Source organism: Eulemur rufifrons, chromosome 21 (genome assembly GCF_041146395.1).
Source record: "Eulemur rufifrons isolate Redbay chromosome 21, OSU_ERuf_1, whole genome shotgun sequence".
In the NCBI taxonomy this organism is placed as follows: Eukaryota; Metazoa; Chordata; class Mammalia; order Primates; family Lemuridae; genus Eulemur; species Eulemur rufifrons.
The window spans coordinates 8,213,259-8,235,687 of record NC_091003.1 but is presented as its reverse complement, the minus strand read 5'-3'; the positions used below and the strand labels follow the sequence as shown (position 1 = coordinate 8,235,687).

Here is a 22,429-nt window from a genome sequence, read left to right as displayed (position 1 = left end):
ACCGAGCCTGGGCTGTATTGGTTTCTGGTTTCAGTTTCGTTTATTTGGAAAGGGTGGAGCCAGCTTTGCAGTTTCCTTTATGAAATCAAACACTCCCCTGCTCCCAGTAGAGAACCGCGTCTGCCAGCCTTGCCTTTCTTTGGACTCCATCATGAAAATGTTGCTTTTTTTTAAAATTACAAAATATTACCAAATATTTTTTGCTTACATGGATCACTTTTATGATGCTTGAGGCACGGTTATAAGTGTGCCTGTCGCCCAGATCGTGTTCATTGTACCCATTAGGTAGGTTTTTGCCTATCTCCTCCTCCCCACTGCCGCCCACCGCTTGATTTCCTTAAGTTTGACTTCCCTCTATGCGCATGTGCGCTCATCAGTTAGTTCCAGTTTAACAGTGAGTACATGTGGTGTTTGTTTTTCCATTCTTCAGATACTTCACTTAGGATAATGGTCTCCAGTTGCTTTTTAGCAAACCCCCCCCTCCACCCTCAGCCAAGAGCAATCACAGTTAAAGACAGATTTGGGGATTTCTTCTTTGTCTTTTGTTGTTGTTGTTTTTGTTGTTGTTGACAATATTGTTTCGTAGTCTCCTACGATTTTTTTTCCCCCAGCAATACATGCATGTTGTAAAAAGAAAAAAAGAAAAATCAGGAAGTGTAAAAGATCATCCATATGCTAAAACTCAAAAACTATCACTGCAAACATTTCAGTATAGATCTTCTTGGATGTTTTTCTGTGTTCACACACACAGAAATACAGTTCTTTTTTCTTTTCTTTTTTAAACAATGACATTATACTATACTTTTTTCCTCTTTTAATTAATAGACTCATTTCTTACAGCAGTTTTAGGTCGGCTTACAGAAAAATTGTCAGAAAGCACAAAGAGTTCCCATAAGCTTTCTCCTTCCACCATAAGTTCCTCTATTATTTTTATTTATTTATTTATTTTTAGACAGAGTCTCACTCTGTCACTTTGGCTGGAGTGCCGTGGCGTCAGCCTAGCTCACAGCAACCTCAAACTCCTGGGCTCAAGCAATCCTCTTGCCTCAGCCTCCCAATTAGCTGGAACTACAGGCACGTGCCAGCATGCCCAGCTAAATTTTTCTGTTTTTAGTAGAGATGCGGTTTCACTCTCACTCAGGCTGGTCTCCAACTCCTGAGCTTGAAGGATCCACCCTCCTTGACCTCCCAGAGTGCTAGGATTGTAGGTGAGAGCCACCGCACTCTGCCTACAACCCCTTTTCTCAACCAAATTAATTAATTAATCAATCAACACCCCCCACTCCTGTTGTACAACTCGATGACTTATGCCTAAGGCAAAAGGTAACCACAAAGCGGGTGGGACTCTGCCTTTGCAATAATTATTTCATTCACCAGTTGAAGTGCATGTTTATTAAAGTTTCTGTTGGTTTCCGAATGTCTTCATGGCAATTGTAGTTGTTAAATACTTTGGACTAACTATATATAAGCAGATCCAACATGAGTGCAAAAAAAAAAAAGAGCTGTCCTTAGAAAACCCATATTGAATTCTTTGGAAAGTTGCAATAAAGTCAAATTGCATAAAATATCATATAGAATCAGCTAAGAGTGAGACAACTGTAAAAGAATGAGGAAGTAACTGGAAAAAAATCCACTTTTGCCTTTATGCCCTTGTAGGTGGCTTTAAATTATTGTCACCTTTAAAGAAACAGAAATAGGAAATTAAAGACTACTCATTTTTGTGCTTTTCGAGAAAAAAAAGATGATGCAGGACTCCAGTTGGGGGCCTCCCCCAAAGAGGACGGGAAGTGAAGGCACATTTGTGGGCTGTGACAATTAAGCTAGAGCATACCATGATATCTGATGTCCTACCCATGTAGTCAAAGAACCAAAAGCAGGAAGTGACACAAGGTCGCACAGCTATTAATAATTTGAACAAGAGCCAAGCAAAGCATACCTCCCATGTGCATACTTTTTTTCATGGCGCTCTTTTTTTAAAAATGTATTTTTAATTATTATGGATACATAATAGTTGCACCTATTCATGGGGTGCGTGTGATGTTTTGCTATAGGCATACAAGGTGCAATGGTAAAATCAGGGTAATTGGGGTGTCCGACCTCTCGTGGGTCACTTAACCTTATCAGGCCAACACCCCCGGCACATCTGATTGAGCTGAGGAGGGGGTGGGGCAGCCTGGCGGGTTTCAGGGCGCTGAACGTTTCAGTCACTTGGCCACATCCCCAGCTGAGGCTGGGACCGCACTGCTTTCGCCAGGGACCACCAGCCCCATGACCTACCCCTTGCGCTGGCCTCACCTTTGCCGGCCCTGGCGGGAGACCAGACCTCAGCAGCGTGGTCTTCCTCTGACTCCTACGCACAATAAACGTCGCTGGCTGCGGGTTGAACTCCTGAGCTCCCAGCTGTGCGGAGACCGTCAAGGTCTGTTTTCTGCCGCACCCGAGCCTCTCCCACTTTCAGCTCCAACACCCTGTGTTCAATCAGCGCCAGCTCAAGGGCATCTTCCCCAATGTGAGCCTGTGTGAGGGGCTGGAGGGTCGGGGCTGGCACGTTGAAATGGCATTTATCAAGTCCCTAGGATGTGCCAGTGGCTCTTCAGCGATTATCCCACTGGAGCCTCTCAGCAACTCTTTGAAGTATTTATTGACGTCTCCATTTTCCAGACGAGGAAACTGAGACTTAGAGAGGCTAAATGACTTGGCCAAAGCCCCACAGCTAGAAAGTGACAGGGTTTGAATGCTGGGCTGAGTTGATTAAAAGACTGGTGTGTTTTCAGGACAGGTGCTTTCCACCACACCATCTTGCCTTTTGCGAAGTATTTTATTTCAATGGGGGGAAAAAAGCATAATTAGCCAGGTCAAGCGTACCAATATTTTTGAAAACTTTTCCTCATGTATATTCATCTCAGCCTGTTTAGGCATGTCCCCATGCTGCGATGAAGATCAACAAGTTTAGGGACAGAAATTAGGTTTCTTTTCAACTGCCACCGGTGACTGACTGATGCTGGCTGCCTGACCACAGTGTTGAGAAGGGCTCGAACGCTGCTTGTAGGCTCTGTGGGGAAAATGCTGTATTGATTAGTGATGTCTGCTGTGAGTGCGGGGAGAGTGGCAATTGTCTCATGATCCTGTGAGTCTTGTATGGACCTAAGTGGCGCCTGTCTCCACCTGGTGGCAGCTGCCAAATTGCAGGAAAAACTGTTCAGCTTTTTGGGCAGTGATTTGCAAAGTCTTGATGAAGATGGGGATCACGAGACACCAACCAGGACATATTTTCAAACATACACCTTGTCGTCAGGGTTTAGCAGAATCTGTGGGGAGGTGGGTCGTTTGAAAATAAATCTCCCAAGTGATTCCAATATGCCAACTTCTGCCCCCAACATTGAGAATCACCCTTTGGAAGTGAGAAAAAGGAAATGGTCTCAAAGTTCACCTGGAAGAGAAGTTTCTGTGGGATAGAACTGACTTCGTCTGGAAGTAAGCAACATTCCCGATAAATTGCTTAAGCGCCTTTGGGGTAGATGATAGTGGAAGTAAGAATCCTTCTGGAAAGTTAGTTACCTACTCAGCTCACTTTCAGGACTATTGAGAATTTCACACGAGGCGCTCTCTCTGTAGGTTGGAAGGTGCTAGAATGCAAGGGAGGTGTTTGATGATCCATGTTATTATTAATCAGTGTATTAAGAACACTGGATTGGGAATCCAACCATCTAGCTCCTTTCCTGGCATTGCCTCTGTGAAACATGTCATTTCCTTCTCTGGGCTTTGGTTTCTTCATCTGTCTGATAAGTGAGTTGATTGAAGTAGGTCCTGACTCAAGTCTATGGTTCTCTTGGCCTTGGCAATATCTGATTCCACAACAGCTTGTACTTTCCCCAGTGCTTGGGGCAGGAGGAGGAAGATGCTGCCTTCCTCTTGGGTGGGCACCGGCAGAAAACATTCTTCTAAGGGGGTGTGTGGCCAGTCCAGTTACCTGGAGTCCACCAGTCCAAGATGAAATCCACCAGAAAGCAAACTCCACATGGGCAGAGACCACATCGGTCTTGTTCACCTGCTGTATCCCCAGCGCCTGGAACCTAGTAGATGCTCATTAAATACTGACTATCCCAATAGCATGTATCCTGGTGGGGAGGAGGACCTTCCAGAAAGCATAAAGAAAAAAATGCAGACCACCAATTTTCCTGGATATTCCTACTTTATTTTTGGCTACATCACCACAGAGAAAGATGGTGGGTGGTTGTGCATGCACTGGAGGGTGTGTGTGTGTTCTAGGCGGGGAGGCGGTTACATTTGTCGGGAAGAGCGTGCGCCCAGACTAACTAGGAGCACTGTGAGCTTGCTGCATGCTGATTCCAGCGCCAGCTTGGGCGACACAGCCAGCATGCTTTCTCCTAAGGGCAGACGGTGGGAGGGAGGTGGGCTAAGAGGAGGTGCCGCAGGGGACTAACGGGGAAAAGACGGTGGCCGGGAAGCTGTCGGCCGCCTTGGGGAGGGCACAGAGGTTGGTGTTTAGAAAATGGTTATTCAAGGCAAGAAATGAGCCCTCCAACGAATTGTGCAGGGAGCTGAGTGTGGAGGGCGTTGAAAGGCAAGGTGAAAAGATGTGATTTGGGGAAAGTGAGAGTTTTAGTATCCAACTGATGCTTCTATAGAGAACAACGGGGGCTTGGGATGATTTTCACGAGGAAGGACTTAATCGAAATTAGGAAAACCAAAATTTCTCACGGGGCACTGAAAATTGCCTGACCCCAACAGCAAATGTATCATATAGTGGTTGTCCACATTGCCTTTTCCTCCTTTTTTTTTTAATTGATTTTTTGGGAAGAAAGTGAATGATGGATGATGAACCAAAAGCCTTTAGCATTCGGTTCCGCCACTCTCTGTTTTAGATTCTCCCAGGAAACTTGGTAAAGAGAGTGCAGGAGACAGAGAGACAGACAATGAGGGAGACGACAGACAGGATGAGAGTCAACGAAACTGAGAGTCAAAGGGTGTCAGGGACGGGGGCAGCTCGTTCACCTAAGAGCAGAGAAAGGAGACAGGCTGGGGCCTTTGGATGGGGCCCCTCGGACCCACAGCCCTGGGTCTCCTAAATGCCTCCGGCGCCACCTGGGAAGGCTGGGGCTGCGAGCGCCCCCTAGGGGCAGCCACTCAGCACGGGGGTGCCGCCATGCACCTGCGGCAGCACCAGCCCCCGCCCCCAGGCCCGAGGGTGCCTGGCGCTGCCAGCGGGAGAAGGGGGTGATTTAAGAAGCGCGGGCCCAGGTGCAGCTTCAGGTCTGGGCCAGTTTCTCAGAGTTTTCCGGTCAGGCTGGTGGCAGGAGGGGAGGGTGTGAGGCTGGGTTAAGACACACTTTTTTTTTTTTTTTTTTTTTTTTGCTATTACACCATCAGAAAGGGGACGGGGCAAGAGGCTGAGAAAGGGGGAATTTGATGTGATGAAAAAGTTAGGGAAAGAAAAGAGGGAGGAGGAGAAGAGAGAAGGCAATAGAGAAAGGGATTTTTTTTTTTTTTTTTTTTTTTTGCTAGGAAGCGAACAGGTGACATTCTGAAAGAGGAAGGCTTCCAAGTCCCTCTGTTTTCGGTGCATCTGGAGCAGGGAGGGGCGGGTTCCTGAACACAGTGGTCTGTTTTCCTGGCAATCAGGGCGCGTGTTTTGGAGGGGCAGTGGGAGCCTGGAGGCTCTATTTCTGCCCCAGTGTTTGTCCTCACAGCATTGACCGGGTCTGCGAACAACTGAGGGCAGACACAGACACGACCCAGGGAGCGAAAGGGGTGTGTGTGTGTGTGTGTGTGTGTATGTGTGTGTACATGTGCTCAAGGCCAGGAGGGTCTAAAAACAGTCCCAAATGAAGAACCTTTGTAAATTTCCCCAAGCTGAGAGGTTATTAAATGCCCAACCTCGTTGTAAACGTCTCCCCAGCCCCATCCCAGGTCTCCATCCCAGGGACCAGAGAGGAGCCTCGTTCAGAGACCACGTCCCGGCGTCGGGAAGGGAGGAGTCTTTGGCAGCAGTGCCCAACGTGAGGGGGGCCTCAAAGGCGGGCTCAGGGAAGGCAGCAGGGGCCGGGGGGAGGTAGGCATGGAGGAGAGAGACCAGAGTGCTGTGGGCAGCTGGGCAGGCTGGCGGTGACCCAGGCAGGGGGTGGGACATGGAGCTGGGGACCTGGACGCTATCCTAATCGCTTGACACGTGGTTCTCATTCTGTAGCTGGTGCCAGCGCTCGATCTTCTTGTCCTTATTTTTCAGACACTCATACCAGTGTTTTAAGCGCTCTCCCTTGGCCGAGATGCCCAGCTGGCAGCCTCCTGGAGGACAAGATGGGAAGATAGGGACAGGTGGTCACAACAGAGGGACACATGGGATTTTCATTCTAGACCCACATGTGTAGTTGGGGAAAATCTACCACAAAGCAGTGACCCCCAGCAGCTCGGGATCCATTTGCTGTAGAGGGTTATTGTTATGATGTTGTTGCTTTTATTATTATTACTACTGACCTTCTGTGCCTCAAGAACCTGCAGTGGCTCCCTACTGTAGCACCAAGTCATCATTTCATTGTCTATTTTTCTAAAAAATTATTTTTATTTTTTAGAGATAGGGGGTCTCATTCTGTCACCCAAGCTGGAATGGAGTGGTGTGATCATAGCTCACTGCAGCCTCGAATTCCTGGGCTCAAGCGATCCTTCTGATTCAGCCTCCTGAGTAGCTGGGACTATAGACATGCACCACTGCGCCTGGCTAATTTTTTTTTAATTTTTGTAGAGATGGGGGTCTTGCTATGTTGCCTAGGCTGGTCTTGAACTCCTGGCCTCAAGCAATCCTCCTGCCTCGGCCTTCCAAAGCGTTGGGATCACAGGCATGAGCTACCATGCCTGGCCATTCATTGTCTATTTCAAAGATGTTCTACAAATCACCACTCCACTCACTGCAACTTATCTCCTACTACTTCTGGGAACTCATCTTCTACTTCCAAAGAGTCAGTTTCATCATCCTGCTCAATCCTGTCTTTACACCTTTGCTCGGGCTGTGAGCCCTGCCTGGGGTTCCCTTCTTGCTCCGTCTTTAATTATTTTTCTGCCTCATCACTTGGAGACGGACTGGGAAAATGAAAATCTTTATCCTGGACTTGCAAATAGGCTAAGGAGAACTCCCTTGCACTCTGTTTTCTGCAGAGACCGCACACCCCACTCTCTTGTGATTTAATTACTGCACTGAAGGTGCTTCATACAGCAAGTAACCAAGCTTTGTGACCCTTTCACATAAAGACATTCCCAAATTGGACCAAAGTCAGGACCACAGGCCTGCCTTAGCATCTGAACAATGTGGTTGCCAGAAGAAAAGGAGTGACGCCTCAGCCCTCTGTAGCCCTGGGTAAGGCCCTCCTGTTCTGGGGAGGACAGAAGAGGGGTTTTCTCTGCAGCTGGGAGCACTCACCGATGTAATCGTTGGATTTGCCGATATCATAGTCCCAGACCGAGATGTCCAGTGACTTCTTTGCCAGGTCACTGTGTTTGATGTCATAGAAAAACTCCTGGATGCAACAGAGGAAGACACAAGAGTCCTCTGAGCCTTCAGCATTGGGGGCTCAGAGGCTGAGTCAGAGGGAACACGGGTGTTTCTCCACATGCTCACCAACACCGAGGACCAACATTTTAAAATATTTTTGTGACAGTTTGTTATAATAGTATCAGGTCTTGATTTGTATTTTCTTTATTGCTGATGAGTTTATTGGCCATTTGGATTTCTTATTTTGCGACTTGCTCTGATTCCAGAAGAAGGTGAGGCAGGATAGCTGCAAATGCTCTGGGTGTGTTTATACAATACACTCCCCAAGTGTGTGCATATGGGTGTATGTTTCTTAGAAAGCCCAACAGTACCAAAGCCACTTACTGTAACTTCCCTTCCCCACTTTGCAGTATATGGTAAATCCCAATTGGCCAGCTCTGACCAGATCTGAGCAGATCTCAGGGGAGGGGCCAAGAAGCGAGAATTCAGTGGGTGCAGCAGCACCCGGGGCTGCTCCCGGCAGGCACAGAGCTTAGGACATGGACTCATGCCCGCCCTGGGCATGGAGTGAGGCTCGGGGATGGAGGTCTGGGCTCAGAACTGGGGTCTCATGGCACCTTGATTGTACATTGCTTCTTTCGCTTTATCTTAGGTTTGAGATGGGGACCATACATGTGGGTTAGATCAGAACTCATCTATCTTCCACGATTTCCTCCAATGAATCCTTTGTTAATTCAACAGGTATTTTTGGACTCCTCGCATCTTACAGGCTTGTCAACAGATAAGCGAGCTTCAGAGGGACAGCCTGGGATGGAGGCACGCACGGGGTCTGGAAACACGGAGGAAGCGTATCTGCGGGAGGCACTCTTACACTGGGCCTTGAGGGAGGAGTAGGACTTTTCCAGAGAGGAAGAGAGGGAGGGGGCAGTCCAGGAAAAGGGAGCAGCAGGTGCAAAGGGACCTGCGTGGGGTTGAGTGTGACCCGAGGAGGGCGTGTGTCAGACAGGGCTTGATTGTCATGCTAAGAAATCAGAGAGCCATGGTTATGGAAACAAGAGGGTGTCAAGTTCAGATTTGTGTTTTACAAAGCTTGTGCTCACGTGGAGAAGGTACCGAGCACAGAGAAGAGAGTCAGGAGTCTACTGCAACAGTCCGGGTGTGAAATGCCAGGGTCTGAGACAAGACGGGGCCGTGAGAATGCACAGGAAGGAGCATGTTCAACGGGCACCTAGACCGTGGCTTGAGCAGGACTTGATGCACTGGAGGGACGTGGGGTGAGGGGGCACCAACCGGCGGGGTGGTAACGTGTATTGCTACTTTTATTTATTATTATTTCCCCAAATTTCAGTATTCTAGACTATTTCAATTGGTAAAGACATTGGAGATGATTTAGTTCAATCTCTGTCCAAACACAGCTTCCTCTCAATGACATTCCTAATCTGTGGGCTTTTGTTTTGGGCTTGATTTCCTCCAGTGACAAGGAACTCATTACCTCTTATTTAGATCATAGATTCAAGCTGATCTATGACAGATAGCTTTTCTCATGTGATTTGCGACATTCTAGTAGGAATTCATGTTTCTCTAACACACAGGAAACATCCCAGAGCACGACAGAGAATGAAGCCTTACCTCATTAAATTCGGGATTCAAGGTTTTCTTTTTAATTTGCGTCTTATGTTTGGCCTTCTTTCCCATGTCTGGTTTCAGCCAGCTGGAAGGAGACATGAGAATCGTTATGGATGAAGTTTAATGACTAAGAAGAGCCCCTCTATGACCCCAAAGGCTCCTTCTAGTGTCAGGAAAATTGATGAGCAAATTATAAAGTGAATCAACTTTGATAATGACCCACGGGCATTAAAGCATCTGCTTGGCACCAGGCACTGCCCTAAGCACCTCAGGCATATTTAATCCTCACACAAACCCTAGGTGGCAGAACTGCGACCACTCATTGTACATACATAGGAATTGAGGGACCAGAGAGGTTGAGACATGTGCCCTAGGTCACACAGGTAATATCTGGAGTCTGTGCTGTCAGCCCACATTCTCCCCCAGTGAATTAAATTGAGGGCTATAGTTGGAGGTGCCTGGCATTTTCTCATCTGTCACCCTTTAGGCTACTTCCAAGTCCCAGAGAGATGCTGGCATAAAGACAGAAAAAAGATGCAAATCTGATTATTGTTACTCCATTGTCAAAACTATTTCCTGGATTCCCTTTGACCTCAGGGCTAAGTTCAAAATCCTTAATGTGGTCTTGAGACCCTGCAGGGTTGGGTCCCTGCCCTTTCTTAGCCTAATCTTACACCATGCTCTTTGCCCCACTTATTACTCTCCTTTCCACCCCAGGGCCTTTGCACACACTGTTTCCTCTGCCCAGAAGGCTCTTCCTCAGTGCAGGCACAATGCCTTGCACATAGTAGGTGATCAGCCCATATTTTCTGAAACACATGGGCTAAAAGCTCCTAAGGGTTGGGACATTTGGATTCTGACTCAGGCTGTTACTAGCTGAGCAACTTTGAACATGAGCATGATCTCCCTGGGCCTCAGTTTCCTGACCTGTAAGAAAGGCAAACATTTCTTTCTCATTTCACAGAACTGTTTTTGAGGATTGTTTTTAAGAAGAGACACAAATGAGGAGTTGAGCATTACCAAATCCTGAACAAAAATGAAGGGTAATTCCGACTTTAAGAATAATCTTTGTTTGGTCAGAAATGATTTAATAACCTCCTGTTTCTTTTCCCACAACTACAGCCACCAGGGCAGCTGTTTCCCCGGTGACCACAGCAACTCTACTCCTGGAAGGACAGGATGGATGGGGGGAGGGGCGGTAGAGAGAATTATTTAAGAAAACCCATTTGCATGTGGCTGAGATTTAACGGAGTACAGGACACCGTCCCACGAGCTCATTTTCTCTCTTGGGCAAAATCAAATTACTCTTCGAAATCGAACTCATCTCTGACACGTTTGTTCTTTGTTAACTAAATCCTCATTCAAAGACGATCTGAAAGAAAGCCCACCCCAGTCTGTTCTTTAGCCACGGGCTTAAGGGGAATATTGTTTTCTTTTATCAGAGGCAGTGGAGATGGGAGGAAACTCCCAGCTGGAGAGAACATTCATCAATACTCTCTGCCATGAGAAAGAATAGCGATGGTAGTTATTTATACCCATAATGGCAGGTGTTTCTGAGCACCTACTATGTACCAGACCCCATGAAAACACACCACTCAGACTGCATTCTCCAACTGCAGGGGGTGAAATTGACTGACAAGTTACTGGGCTCTGAGTTCATCGTGTTCTCGCTGAGGACATGCTTCCCACGGGCTGTTCTTAGCCAATGACTGGACCTGCAGGACACCGGGCAGCCCCATTTCTGGAAGATGCAGAGCTCCTCTGACGTGTGACTGTGCCCATGGATTCCCCATTGCCCTGGTAGAAATTTCCTTGGAAATGCACTGCAGCAGCTTAAGCTTCTTCCTCCCCAAACTTCCTTCATTCTCTCTGTCCTCCACTGGGATAAGACCTGTGGCAAGGTCTGTTGTCTCTGCAGGCCTCCTCTGGATCCCTCCTGGTTTCCTCGGCAGGCATCTGCTCCAACAAACCTCTTGCACATCTCGTCCTCTCCGGGTGTCCCCTTCTTGGAGGAACTGGACTAATGCACAATATTGCTCTTTCCGTTTTGCAGATGAGGACATTGCGGCCCAGAGAGGTTAAGCCATGAGCCCAAGGTCACACAGCTAGAGAATACTGGAGACTACTAGAGCTGGGATTCAAACCTGAGCATCCTGGATCCAGAACCCATGCTCTTAACTGTATGTGTAGAAACACACATTTTGCAGCCACAAGTCAGACAGAATTCTACTCCATCCCAGGGGCAATGCTGGTTGCTTTGTATACGGTATCTCATTTGAGCCTTATGCCCACTCTTGGAGATACAGGGAACTATTGTCTACATTTCGCCAATGAAGAAAGTGGGTGAGGAGTTAAATAACTCGCTTATTTAGCTAGCAGCTGGCTGAGGTGGGAGTTGAGCCTCATGTCTGACACAGTGGTGGCCATGAAAACGTGCCTGGAAGACGTCCCACCACAGGAAGCGTAACTGACCAAGGCCCCAAATGCAGCAGCTGAAGTCTATGCCATATTTGCACCAAGGCTGTGCTCCTAGCTGATGCTGGAGCCCAGCAGGGAAACTGAGGCAGACCTGCTCCTAGGAGACGGAACTCAGCTGATGGCCCTACTGAACTGCGTCTAGACTGCTTCCCTCCATCCTTCCTCCCTCTTCCCCCACTTGGGGCACACCCGCCTTGTGGCCTAACAGAGCCCTCATTCTCCGCGACTCTCTCCTGACTTTCCCTCACACAGGCATTCTCCCTAACGAAATCCTTGTCTGTTTAATCCTATTTTTGGCATCTTGTTCTTACAGGATCTTGATTAACACAGATAGCAACATCTCTTTTATTCCCCGTGGTTGAGATTACTAGAATAGGCCCCAAATTTAAGGTCTTTTCTTTGAGCATTCCCAGGATGAACCTGGGACAAGCCAGACGGCCTCTTTGGTGGCGGCTCTGAGCTTCTGGAGGGCGTGCAGCCGACTCCTGGGGGGTAAAAATGGGGTTACCGCAACCATGCCAACTTCTCTTCCTCCTCGGAAGGGGACAGAGTCACAAAGCTTTGCATGTGGGCAAGTGACACACAGTCTGACTGCCCGACACTCTGATCTCATCCTCTAACCAGTTCTGGGCATGCATTTCACTGTGTGACCTTGGGCAGATTCCTTATCCTCTCTGGGTCTCAGTATGCAATGATCTTGGGGCAGCTCTCTGCGTCCTTCCTTTCCAAGGACCTGGGACGCCCCCTGGGGCCCAATGCATGGACTCACAGCTTGACGAATGGGTCTGAGTAGCCATTGGCGTCCATGGCGGCCAGGTGCACGCAGCGTATGATGCCCACGATGAGGCCTCCCTGCTGTGTGCTGTACATGAGGGACACCAGGATCTTGCCACGCTCTTCTATGTCACCAATTCGCTCCACCTGCTGCATTGGGGGGAAAGGCAGTGTGGGCCCAGGGGGAAGGGGGCCAGGCAGTGTGGTTGGTGAGCATCAGGGAGGAGCTCGGCCCTCGCTAGCGAGGTCAGCACCACGGACAGCGGATGGCCCGGCCTCCGAGGGGGAGCCGATGGTGTGAGCCGGGGGACCATCTGCGGCTTTACTTACTCAGAGGTGCACTGGGCCCTAACTCTGATCTCAGACTCCCCTGACCCAACTGGTCTCACAAGTGCGGTCCCTAGGGCCATATGAGGGACCCAGGCAGGGGGCAGGAGCTTTAGTTCAATCTCCGCCAGACACACAGCTCAGAGAGCCTGCCTGCGTCCCCTCCAAGGGAGTGTGCCATTGCCCTAGCCCAGAAGGGTTGTCAGCAGAGCTTCTGGCCACTGGACTGAGGGACTCGTGGTCATCCCGGGCGTGAGAGGAAGGGGCTGGGGCTTCCGGTGTGAGAGGACCCCCCCCCCCCGCCGGTCTGATGTTCTAACAACATGGACAAAGTGTAGCTCTCACGGTGAATCCACAGGCGCGTGGTTGCGGGAGAAAGAGTGAGGAAGGGGCCAGGAGAGAGCAGAGGACGCTGCCAGCCCAGCCCAGCGCAGACCCCGACTGTGGCTTCTGTTCCCACTTAGTGCTCACCTCCTCCTCGTACAGCGCCATGCCTCGGGCTGACCCGGTGGTCCCGGCGCGCTTCATCTTAAAAGGAAGAAACAGAACAGAAAGATAACATTGTCTATGAGGTGTATCTCCTTACATGAGGACCAGAAACACTCACAGTTCCATGAACATCCAGAGCCACGAGGATGGGTTCTCCGAGCTACCGTGGACCTCCCACACTTTCCCTTCTAGCTAAAATTTGAACTATCGCATTCCATCCTGAAAAGATCCTGTGAGGTTGGGACCACATCATCCCATTTTACAGATGAGAATTCTGAGGCTCAGAGAAAGTAAAAAATTTGCCTTGGGTTATACCTTAAGTGGCAGAGCCAGGATTCAAACCAGGGGCATCTGGCTCCAGAGCCCACACCCCTAAACATCCTGTGATGCTGCCCCCTGTTTATCTGTGTGGTGCTTTCTGATTTCCTGCCTGACAGGTGTGGAAGGCAGTATTATTTCTTGTAATAACAACTGTTAATTTATGAGTGCTTGTTATGCACTGAGTTCTATTCTGATTTTTTTTTTACACAACCCTCCCAAGAGACAGGTGCTATTAAATATTATAACACACATTTTACAGACAAAAAAAAAAAAAGCAGCTCAGAGTAGTTCATTCCCTCGGCCAAGGCCATGAAGCAGCAAGTGGCAGAGATAGGCTTTCAACCCGGGCAGGCCACACTGCTGGACCCTGGATCTATCTCCCCCCGTGTAGACCCAGAGGAGGGCATCCTCCCCGGATCTCCGCTCCTCTCACTGAATCCCTGGGGCAAAGTCACTCACGGGAATCACTCGCTCCAGACAGATGTTGAAATTCTTCCTCTGGTTGGGCTTCAGCTTCTTGAGGGAGAATCTGGTCTCGCCAATGAACTCGTTATGGCCGAATTTGTCCTCATCACAGACAGAGATCCTGCCGTCGACACAAGGAGTGGGGAGAGAAAGAGGGACAAATATTGAGCTCCTACTATGCGCCAAGGGCTGTGGTTGATGCTGGTGAGGAATGTGTGATGTGTACAGGAATAAGGCAATTTCCTATTCATTGATCACTGGGCCAAGTAGTAATACTTTTTATTTCTCCTTCATTGCAGTGTAACTCACACGCAGTAAAGTGCATGAGTGTGAGGTTTACAGCTTGATGACTTTTTGCATAGAAACACACTGATGAAATCACCACCCAGAACAAGATATAGAACATTCCAGAGCCCAGAACGCTCAGGATTCTCTGGACACATAGAGTCACTTGTCCTGATTTTCACCTTCATATAAATGGAATCATACAATAGGACTCTAATTTATTTTTTTATTGTTGTATAGTATTCCATGGTGTAAAATACACCATAATAATTCTGCTGTTGATGGACATTTGGGTTGTTTCTAGTTTTCAGTTATTACAAATAAAGCTGCCATGGAGTATGCATGTTCATGTCTTTTAGTACACACATGTGTGTTTCTTTTCTTTTTTATTTTCCAGAACCGCTCAGATCACGTCCACTCCCTCTTACTCTCCGGAGGAAGAGAACACATGTGCATTCTACTGACCATTTTCCTAGGCGTACGGTTGCTGGGCCACAGACTATGCATAAGTTTAGCTTCGGCAGAAACTACTAAACAGTTTTCCAAGGTGGTTCCACCAACTATACTTCCACCAGTGGTTTACAAAAGTTCTGGTTGCTCTTCATTCTCTCCAACTTTGATTTTATCAGTCTTTAATTTTAGCCTTTCTGGATGGGTGACAGTAAGTCACTGTAGCTTTAATTTACATTTCCCTAATGGTTAATGAAATCGAGCCCCTTTTCCTATCCTTTGTGGCCATTTGAGCATCCTCTTTTGCAAAGTTAGGAACTTAGCTGACTTTTTCTCATTTAATTTTTGTTCCTCCAAAACATCTTGAGTTTTATACTTCAGAGAAGAGACTAGGATCCAGAGAGATTAAGTAATTTTTCCCTAAAAAAAAGGCAGAACCAGGATTTGAATCCAGGTCTCCCTGAATCCTAAAACAACCTGTTGTCTTGTGTTACGCCCTCTGCACAGCACTGAGTGGGACACCACAGCAAGGACAGGAGAAGGGTCCCTTAGGAGCCAAAAGGACCAGTCAAGTCATGCTAATTTGTCCTGACGTGTACTAAGAGGGGGAAGGACTTGTTCTCCCACAGCATGGCAGGAATTCTGGGGGGACAGGCAGGGACTATAACGGTACCGCACTTCTTGGCAACCAACATCAGTTGAACAAATGTTCAAAATCCTGGACAGCCTGAACACCCTCATGGCTGCATCCCACACTGTACCAGACTGGACAAAGAAGTTGCCTCTACTCAGCTGGTTGGGGTGTAACTGACACACTCCTTCTGCAGAGCAATGTGTCTCTAAAGACTTAAGGGTAATCACTGTTTTTGACCCTTTAGTATCCATTCTAGGAATTTACCTCAAAGATATATTAATAATAAGGTAAGTGCAAAAATATTTTGCTACAATGATGTCTATCATGGTATTGATTATAATTGTGAAAAAGCAGAAATAACAAATATTCTACAATGGGAGGACTGCTTAAGAAAATTATGAAATAAACATAAAAATGAAATAGCATGCATTAAAGATAACGTTGTCAATGCAAAACCACAATGCAACACCAGTACATGCCCACCAGAATGGCCAGACATGAAAAAGTGTTGATGAGAATACGAAGCAACTGGAACTCCCATGCATGGCTGATGGGCATGTACATTGGCATAGTCACTATGGAAAACGCAGTTTTTGCTACAGCTGAACATGACTTAGCCATTACACTTTCAGGTATACATGCAACAGAAATGAGTGCACCTATGCACCCGGAAACAGCTACTAGAATGTTCCTAGCAGCACTATTTGTAATAGCCCCAAACTGGAAACCACTCAAATACATCAACAGTGAAATGGATAAATAAAATTGTGGTATATTCACACAGTGGAATACTAAATAGCAACAAGAATGAATGACCTACAACTACACACAACAACTTAGATGAATATCACAAATATAACATTAAGTGAAAGAATATAGATACAAAAGAGTCACACTGTATAATTTGATTTATATAAAGTACAAAAGCAGACAAAATTAATTTGTCCTGTTAGAAGTTAGGACAGTGAATACCCTGGGGTGAGGTCCTCACAGGGAACGGCCACAGGGAGAGGCTTGTTTGGTCTAGGAATGTTCTATTCCTTCCTCCCAGTATGTTCACATTGTAAATATTCATCAGTCTGCACAATTATTATATGTGCATTTTTCAAAATGAATGTTACACTGCAATAAAAATGTTTACTTAACATAATATTGCAGCCAATTTGGAAAGCAGTTTGCATGTGTTGTAAAAATGTTTTTGCAAAAAACCACATATCCTATGATCCAGCAACATTCCTTCTTGATTTCTGTGCTAAGGAAACACTTGGATGTACATAACGGAGAATGAAGCTTGCTCGTCGCAACTTTGCTTGTCACAGAGAAAAGCTGGAAACAACCTAAATGCACACCCATAGGGAATTGGCTAAATAAGCTGGTAAACATTTACATAAACTTTAAAAACATGCCAAATAATACCATGTATTGTTTATAGAGACATAACTGTGAAGTGTAAGACAAGCTTGGGAATGAGACCCAAAGAATTCTGGGGAGGGAAGGAAGAGAAGAGGATGGGGGATGTGGTTTACAAGAGGACCTTCAACTTGCATCTGTAGTGCTTTATTTTTTTTTAAAAAAGGTCTAAAGCAAATAGAAAAATAGTGAGACTTTTCAAAGACTCAGTATTGGGTTCATGGATTTTTGTTTTATTATACTCTACACTTTTCCGCATATTTGTAATATTTAATAATAAAATATTTTTTAAAGAATCTGTGATAAATCTATTTATTCTGTGGAATACTCTGAAGCAGTTAAAAATTAGGTAGATCTAAATGTCCTTTCAGGGCTATAACTCCAAGATATATTGTTAAGAAAAGGCAATTTCCAGATATATAGGGCATGATACTTTTTATGTTATAAACAGTAATATATGTTTATATATATATATTTATATGCTTTATATGAATGTATATACACTCACAGAAAGAGGAAGGGAAGAAGGAGACCAGGGCAGGGAGCGGACCAACATTTTAAAGGAGCTTTGCTCTCTCTATAATTTTTTTACAAAAAGAATATATTCATTTATTACTTATATAATTTAAAATGCACTTTAATTCAATATTGTAGAAAAATATGAAATGGCATCAATATATTGTTAAGTGAGACAGGTGTATTACTTCATAGGATGGGCCATTTTAATAAACATTTTTATAAGCCCTCAATTTTATGAACACACACACACACACACACACACATACACACACACACACACACACACAAACCTGAATGTTCTGATACCAGTATGTTAACAGTGAACAGTTGTAGTTATCTGTATTTTCAAAAATTGCTACCAAAAATATATACCATTTTTATAAAAATAAAAAAGAAAAAAAAAACTACTGAGAGATCTTTTTTAAAGAGGGGAGCCCCGGGAGCCACACCCCAAGTTTCAGTTCTGCTCAGCCTCAGCCCCCCACCCCCCGCCGACCCCCGCCTGGCAGGCACCTGAGCGTCTTCCTTTGCATGTCCTCGTCGGTGATGCCATGATACACGAGGGTCTCGTTCCAGATGGGGTTCCGGGTGTTCCGCAGAGTTTTTGTACGAAGCTTGTTGGACTAGAGCCCCAGGGAGATGGACAGACAGACAGACAGACAGACATCTGCCTCAGTGGGGAGCCCGTCCTGGAGCCCCATCCTTTGGGCTGACTTGGGGTGATTGGGTGGCTTTAGCCATGGAGCATCCGAGGGCTTAGTTATCCCCAAATACACGTTCTCAGGGAGTGGGGGCTGCCTTCTAGGGTGACGGCCACAGACAAATGACTTAATGCATGACATTGGGTCCCTCCTCCCACCATGCCCTGGGCCCCCTCCTTGAACTTTCCCTTAAGAGAAAAAAGCAGAGACATCTTCCTTTGAGAAGAAGAAATACCATTCACAGGCCAGGGAGGCAGAAACAAGAGTCACCCATTCCTTCCAAAGCAGGGGATATTGGGATGGTTCCCTCTGTTTCTTGCAAATCGTACCCTGCATGCCTGCCATTCCTTACAGGGGACAAAGTTTTTAATTTTACTCTAAGAGAGAGTTGTTCATTTCTACTGAGAGATGAGGAGTGCTGGGTTGGGGCATGAACCGGGTGGGGGAGGTAGACTGTGGTTGGCACTGGGGAGCCACTGCAGGTATTTGAGCAGGGGAAAGGCATGAGCAGGATCTACTTCTGTCCTGGCCTTTGGCCGCTCCATGGATCACAGGTTTTTGAGTTGGACAAATGGGCAGAGCCCCTGTCCCTTGAGGGAGAGTGACTCCTGGCCCACTCTTTATCCCTTGCAAGGGCTCTGCCACTCACAGGATGAGGTGAGAGGGGGAGGGGCAGGGAGATTTGGGGCAGATAGGGCTATTTTAGGCTCTGAGCTGAGAATCCTGGGTGTCTGCCAGGGCCCATGCGCCCAGCGTGCAGAGATGCCCGGGCCATATGGTACCTTGCTGGCTCCCGGCAGGAGGTGCAGCTTAACATAGGGATCGGCCAGGCCGTTGGAATCCATGGGCTTCAGTCCCTGCAAGAGAAGGAGGCAACGGCGTGAGGGCCTCGGGAGGGCCTGGTGCTCAGCTGTCACAGGCCATGGGCACAGCCCCTGGCATCTGTCCCGCCTGTTGGTTCACCCTGGGGGCTTCCTCTTCCAAAGAGAGAGAGAGAGAGAAGGGAAATGCGGTATTGTGGAAAGAGCGCTGGAATTAGGAGAGACAGGGTTTAAAGCCTGACCATGTCGCTTCCTGGCTGTGTGACGCCAGGCAAGTTTCTTAACCCCTCTGATCCGCTGTCTCCTCACCCGTCAAGTGAGAACAGCACCTGCCTCGTGGGTCGGGAGACGGAAGTGCAACTGCCCCTGTGAAGTGCCTGGCACACAGCTCTCCGTCAAGGTTAGACTGGTACGGCGGGCTGGGAGGAGATGTCCCAGATGGGGCGGGGGAAGGAGGAGACTCCTGGGTTCTGGCTCTGACCCCTGCACTCACTTCCGAGACCTCAGTGTCTCCATCCATAAGATGGGGGCCCCAGCCTCTGCCCAGCCCCCCTCACAGGCTGGGCTGGGGCTCGGATGAGACACTGTGGGGAAGGAAGTTTGTTTGGGGCAGGAATCAAGTTGATGTGTTAATATGAGCAACCCCCAAATTGCTAGCGCTCGGACACACTCTGCCCAGGCCCCCATGCCCAGACCACGTAGGCACCCACCTCTGGGGTCCCACCTCCCATGTCACAATGTTAATGGCACGTGCAGGTGACCCTTGAACCACACGGGTTTGGCTACGCAGGTCCGTTTTTATGAGAATTTCTTCCGCCTCTGCCACCCTGAGACAGCAAGGCCAACCCCGCCCCTTCCTCCTCCTCCTCAGCCTGCTCAGCGTGACGGTGATGAGGATGAAGGCCTTTATGAAGATCCACTTCCACTTAATGAATAGTAAATATGTTTCATTTCTTATGATTTTATTAATATTTCCTTTTCTCCAGCTTACTTTACTGGAAGAACACAGTATATAATACATATAGCATATAAAAGATGTGTGAATTGATTGTTCGTGTTATCAGTGAGGATTCCGGTTAACAGCAGGCTACTAGTAGTTTGTAAGTTTTTGGGGAGTCAAAAGTTATACATGGATTTTTGACTACATGGGGGGTCAGCGCCCCTAACCCTGCATTGTCCAAAGGTCAACTGTATTGCGTCCAGTGATCTCCTGGGACCTCAGTTTCCCCATTTGTTCACTGGGGTTGACAGAAGCCTCTGCTTCATGTGGCTCTTGGAGGATTGAGAGATCTCACCTGTAAAGCTCAGCTCTATCCTTTTACCAGCTGTGTGGCCTTAACTTTCTAAGCCTCAGTTTCCCCATCTGTACAATGGGGTTAATAAGAATCCCTACCCCAGAAGTTTCTATGAAGATGAAACAAGATAACGTATGTGCCTGTCTCACGGTGCTGGTGGAGGGGGCAGTTAAATGCGTCTAAATGCTATCACAGTGGCTGACACATCATTATAGGTGCTCAATAAATGAAGCAGTGACTTGGGCAGGGGAATGTGTTGATCTAGGAGTTGTGTTGAGCATTTCATACCTTGTTTGTTATCCAAACTGGGACATTTTACAAGTGAAAGAGGGAGATGTCAATTATGACAGTGAGGCAGCAGGCACAGATGGGGACTGTCCCGGCAAATGCGGACACACAGCCACCCCCATCTAACACAGCCATCCTCCTGGGAGAGGCACGACTCTTAGCCCCAGTTTACTAATGGGTGCACTGAGACGCAGAGGGGTTAAGTAACTTCCCCAGAATCACACAGCTGGGAAGTGGCAGGCGGTATCGGAACCCAGCGAGTCTGGCTCCTGCTTGTTTTTCTGCGCGGACCAGCCTTGAGGAGGAGGAAGGGCAATCTCAGTCAATTACTGTCCCGGGTTTGCACGAGCTTCATCCAGCTTTCCTTGGGGTCTGGAATTATGCCACCTCACTCCCCCACCGAGCATGCAGCGTGGCTTTCCCGCCCCCTCGGAAGCCCTTGCTAGTGTCCTGGTATCCGCAGCCACAGCCCCAGCTCGGGCTGCTGCTGAGGCGTGACAGCCACCTCAGCCGAAGGAGCCAGGCAGACGCAGGCCGTGACAGCTGTCAGGCCAGGCTGTCATTACCTCCCGGGCAGCCCCTCCACGGTCCCCTCCAGGCATGCTGTGGACTGGCCTGGGCAGATGCTGGCTCTGCCCTAGAAGCCCGGCTGTCCCCACTCCCAGCGGGTGGCTGCAGATAAGAGAAACCCCTCTGGGACCATCCCCGGAGGAAGTCCTCCCCCAAAGGAATTTCCCCGGCTAAATACTGTGACGCTTCTCATCACTGCCCCTGTCACAGATAGGCAAGGCAATGACAGGAGACAGCTCTGGTAAACATCCTCATCTGACTCTCCTAGAAATGCCACAGCATCCTGCGAGGTCCCCGGCCTGGCCCCGTCACCCACCTTGGCCTTTATGATGGTGCACTGCAGGGAGCTGTTGTCCTGGTCATAGAGAAGGCTGAATTCCAGGGCGCCCAGGGTGGCTGAAAGGGGCAGAGACAGGAACCAAGAGAACATTCATTTAGTCACTCAACAAACATTTCCTGAGCACTTACTATGTGGGCGAGGCATTGAGACTACAGAGAGAGGAAGATGCTGGAAACTTCATCCTGGTGGACCCTCCACTTCTTTAAGCACTCAGAATATCTGCAATCAGTTAATCATTTGTACACTTGCCTAGTTAATGACTTCCTGTCCCAATAGATTGACAGCCCCATGAGGGAAATAGCTGGGACTACCTTGTGACTGCTGTCTCCCCAGTGTGCGCAATGCAGGGCATACAGTAGGTGCTCACTTATTTGCTGAAGGAATAGATGAGACTTAGCATTCACTGTTGCCGCTGCCTGGAATGCTCTCCCTTTAGATTCTTACATGGCTGGCACCTTCTCATTATCCACATGTCAGCTTTGATGTCACCTCCTCCGAGAAGCCCTCTCTGATTACTCCCTAAGGTAGCTACCCTCACAGTCACTCAACATATCTTATTTCCTTCATGGTGCTCTGTTTCTATAATATTTGAAATGATCTCATTGGTATGTTAACTGTCTCTCTTCACTAGAATGTTAGCTCCAGTAGATCAGCCAATTTATTGCTTTTTGCCATGGTATCCCTAGCACCTGGAATAGTTTGAGGCACCTAGTACATGCTCAATAAACACCTGTGAAATATAGAGGAGATAGGCTTGTGATAAACCACCGGGATAGACTAGTAACAGTGTCAAATACGGGGCTGGGAGGAATCATCTGTGCTTGGTGGGTTGGGGGGACATTCAAGGCAGGAGCAGGGGCTGCTGCTCTGGGGCAAGGGCCAGGATGAGGAAAGGCAGAGAGGTGGAGAGACACGGCGCATTTCCAAAGCAGAAACGGTCCGTGGCTGACGAGGTGGGGTGGACTCCCCTCCCTCCTTTGTCCTGGGGCTGCAGACCCCTGACCCCTGGGAGAGCACAGGGAACAGATGGGGACAGCTGACATTTCACCCAGATCTGGCCTCTGATCCGCCACAGCAGTGCAGTGGACCACCAGCCCCTCCCGGAGCCTCATCTCCTAGTCTGTGAAACGGG

General features: G+C 47.9%; 1 protein-coding gene across 3 annotated transcripts in view; it reads right to left on the bottom strand.

Moving 5' to 3' along the window:
- Nucleotides 1-6,175: 6,175 nt before the first annotated feature.
- Nucleotides 6,176-22,429, bottom strand: part of RPH3A (rabphilin 3A) — a 55,124-nt gene continuing 38,870 nt past the window's right edge. For all 3 annotated transcript variants that reach the window (XM_069497248.1, XM_069497250.1, XM_069497249.1), the window contains 9 exons: nucleotides 21,274-21,353; nucleotides 18,766-18,840; nucleotides 17,796-17,905; nucleotides 13,979-14,105; nucleotides 13,181-13,237; nucleotides 12,378-12,532; nucleotides 9,134-9,215; nucleotides 7,433-7,529; nucleotides 6,176-6,306 (listed from right to left, as the gene is read on the bottom strand). In XM_069497248.1, coding sequence (XP_069353349.1) covers nucleotides 6,176-6,306; nucleotides 7,433-7,529; nucleotides 9,134-9,215; nucleotides 12,378-12,532; nucleotides 13,181-13,237; nucleotides 13,979-14,105; nucleotides 17,796-17,905; nucleotides 18,766-18,840; nucleotides 21,274-21,353 — 914 coding nt within the window. The remainder of the gene's footprint in view (nucleotides 6,307-7,432; nucleotides 7,530-9,133; nucleotides 9,216-12,377; nucleotides 12,533-13,180; nucleotides 13,238-13,978; nucleotides 14,106-17,795; nucleotides 17,906-18,765; nucleotides 18,841-21,273; nucleotides 21,354-22,429) is intronic.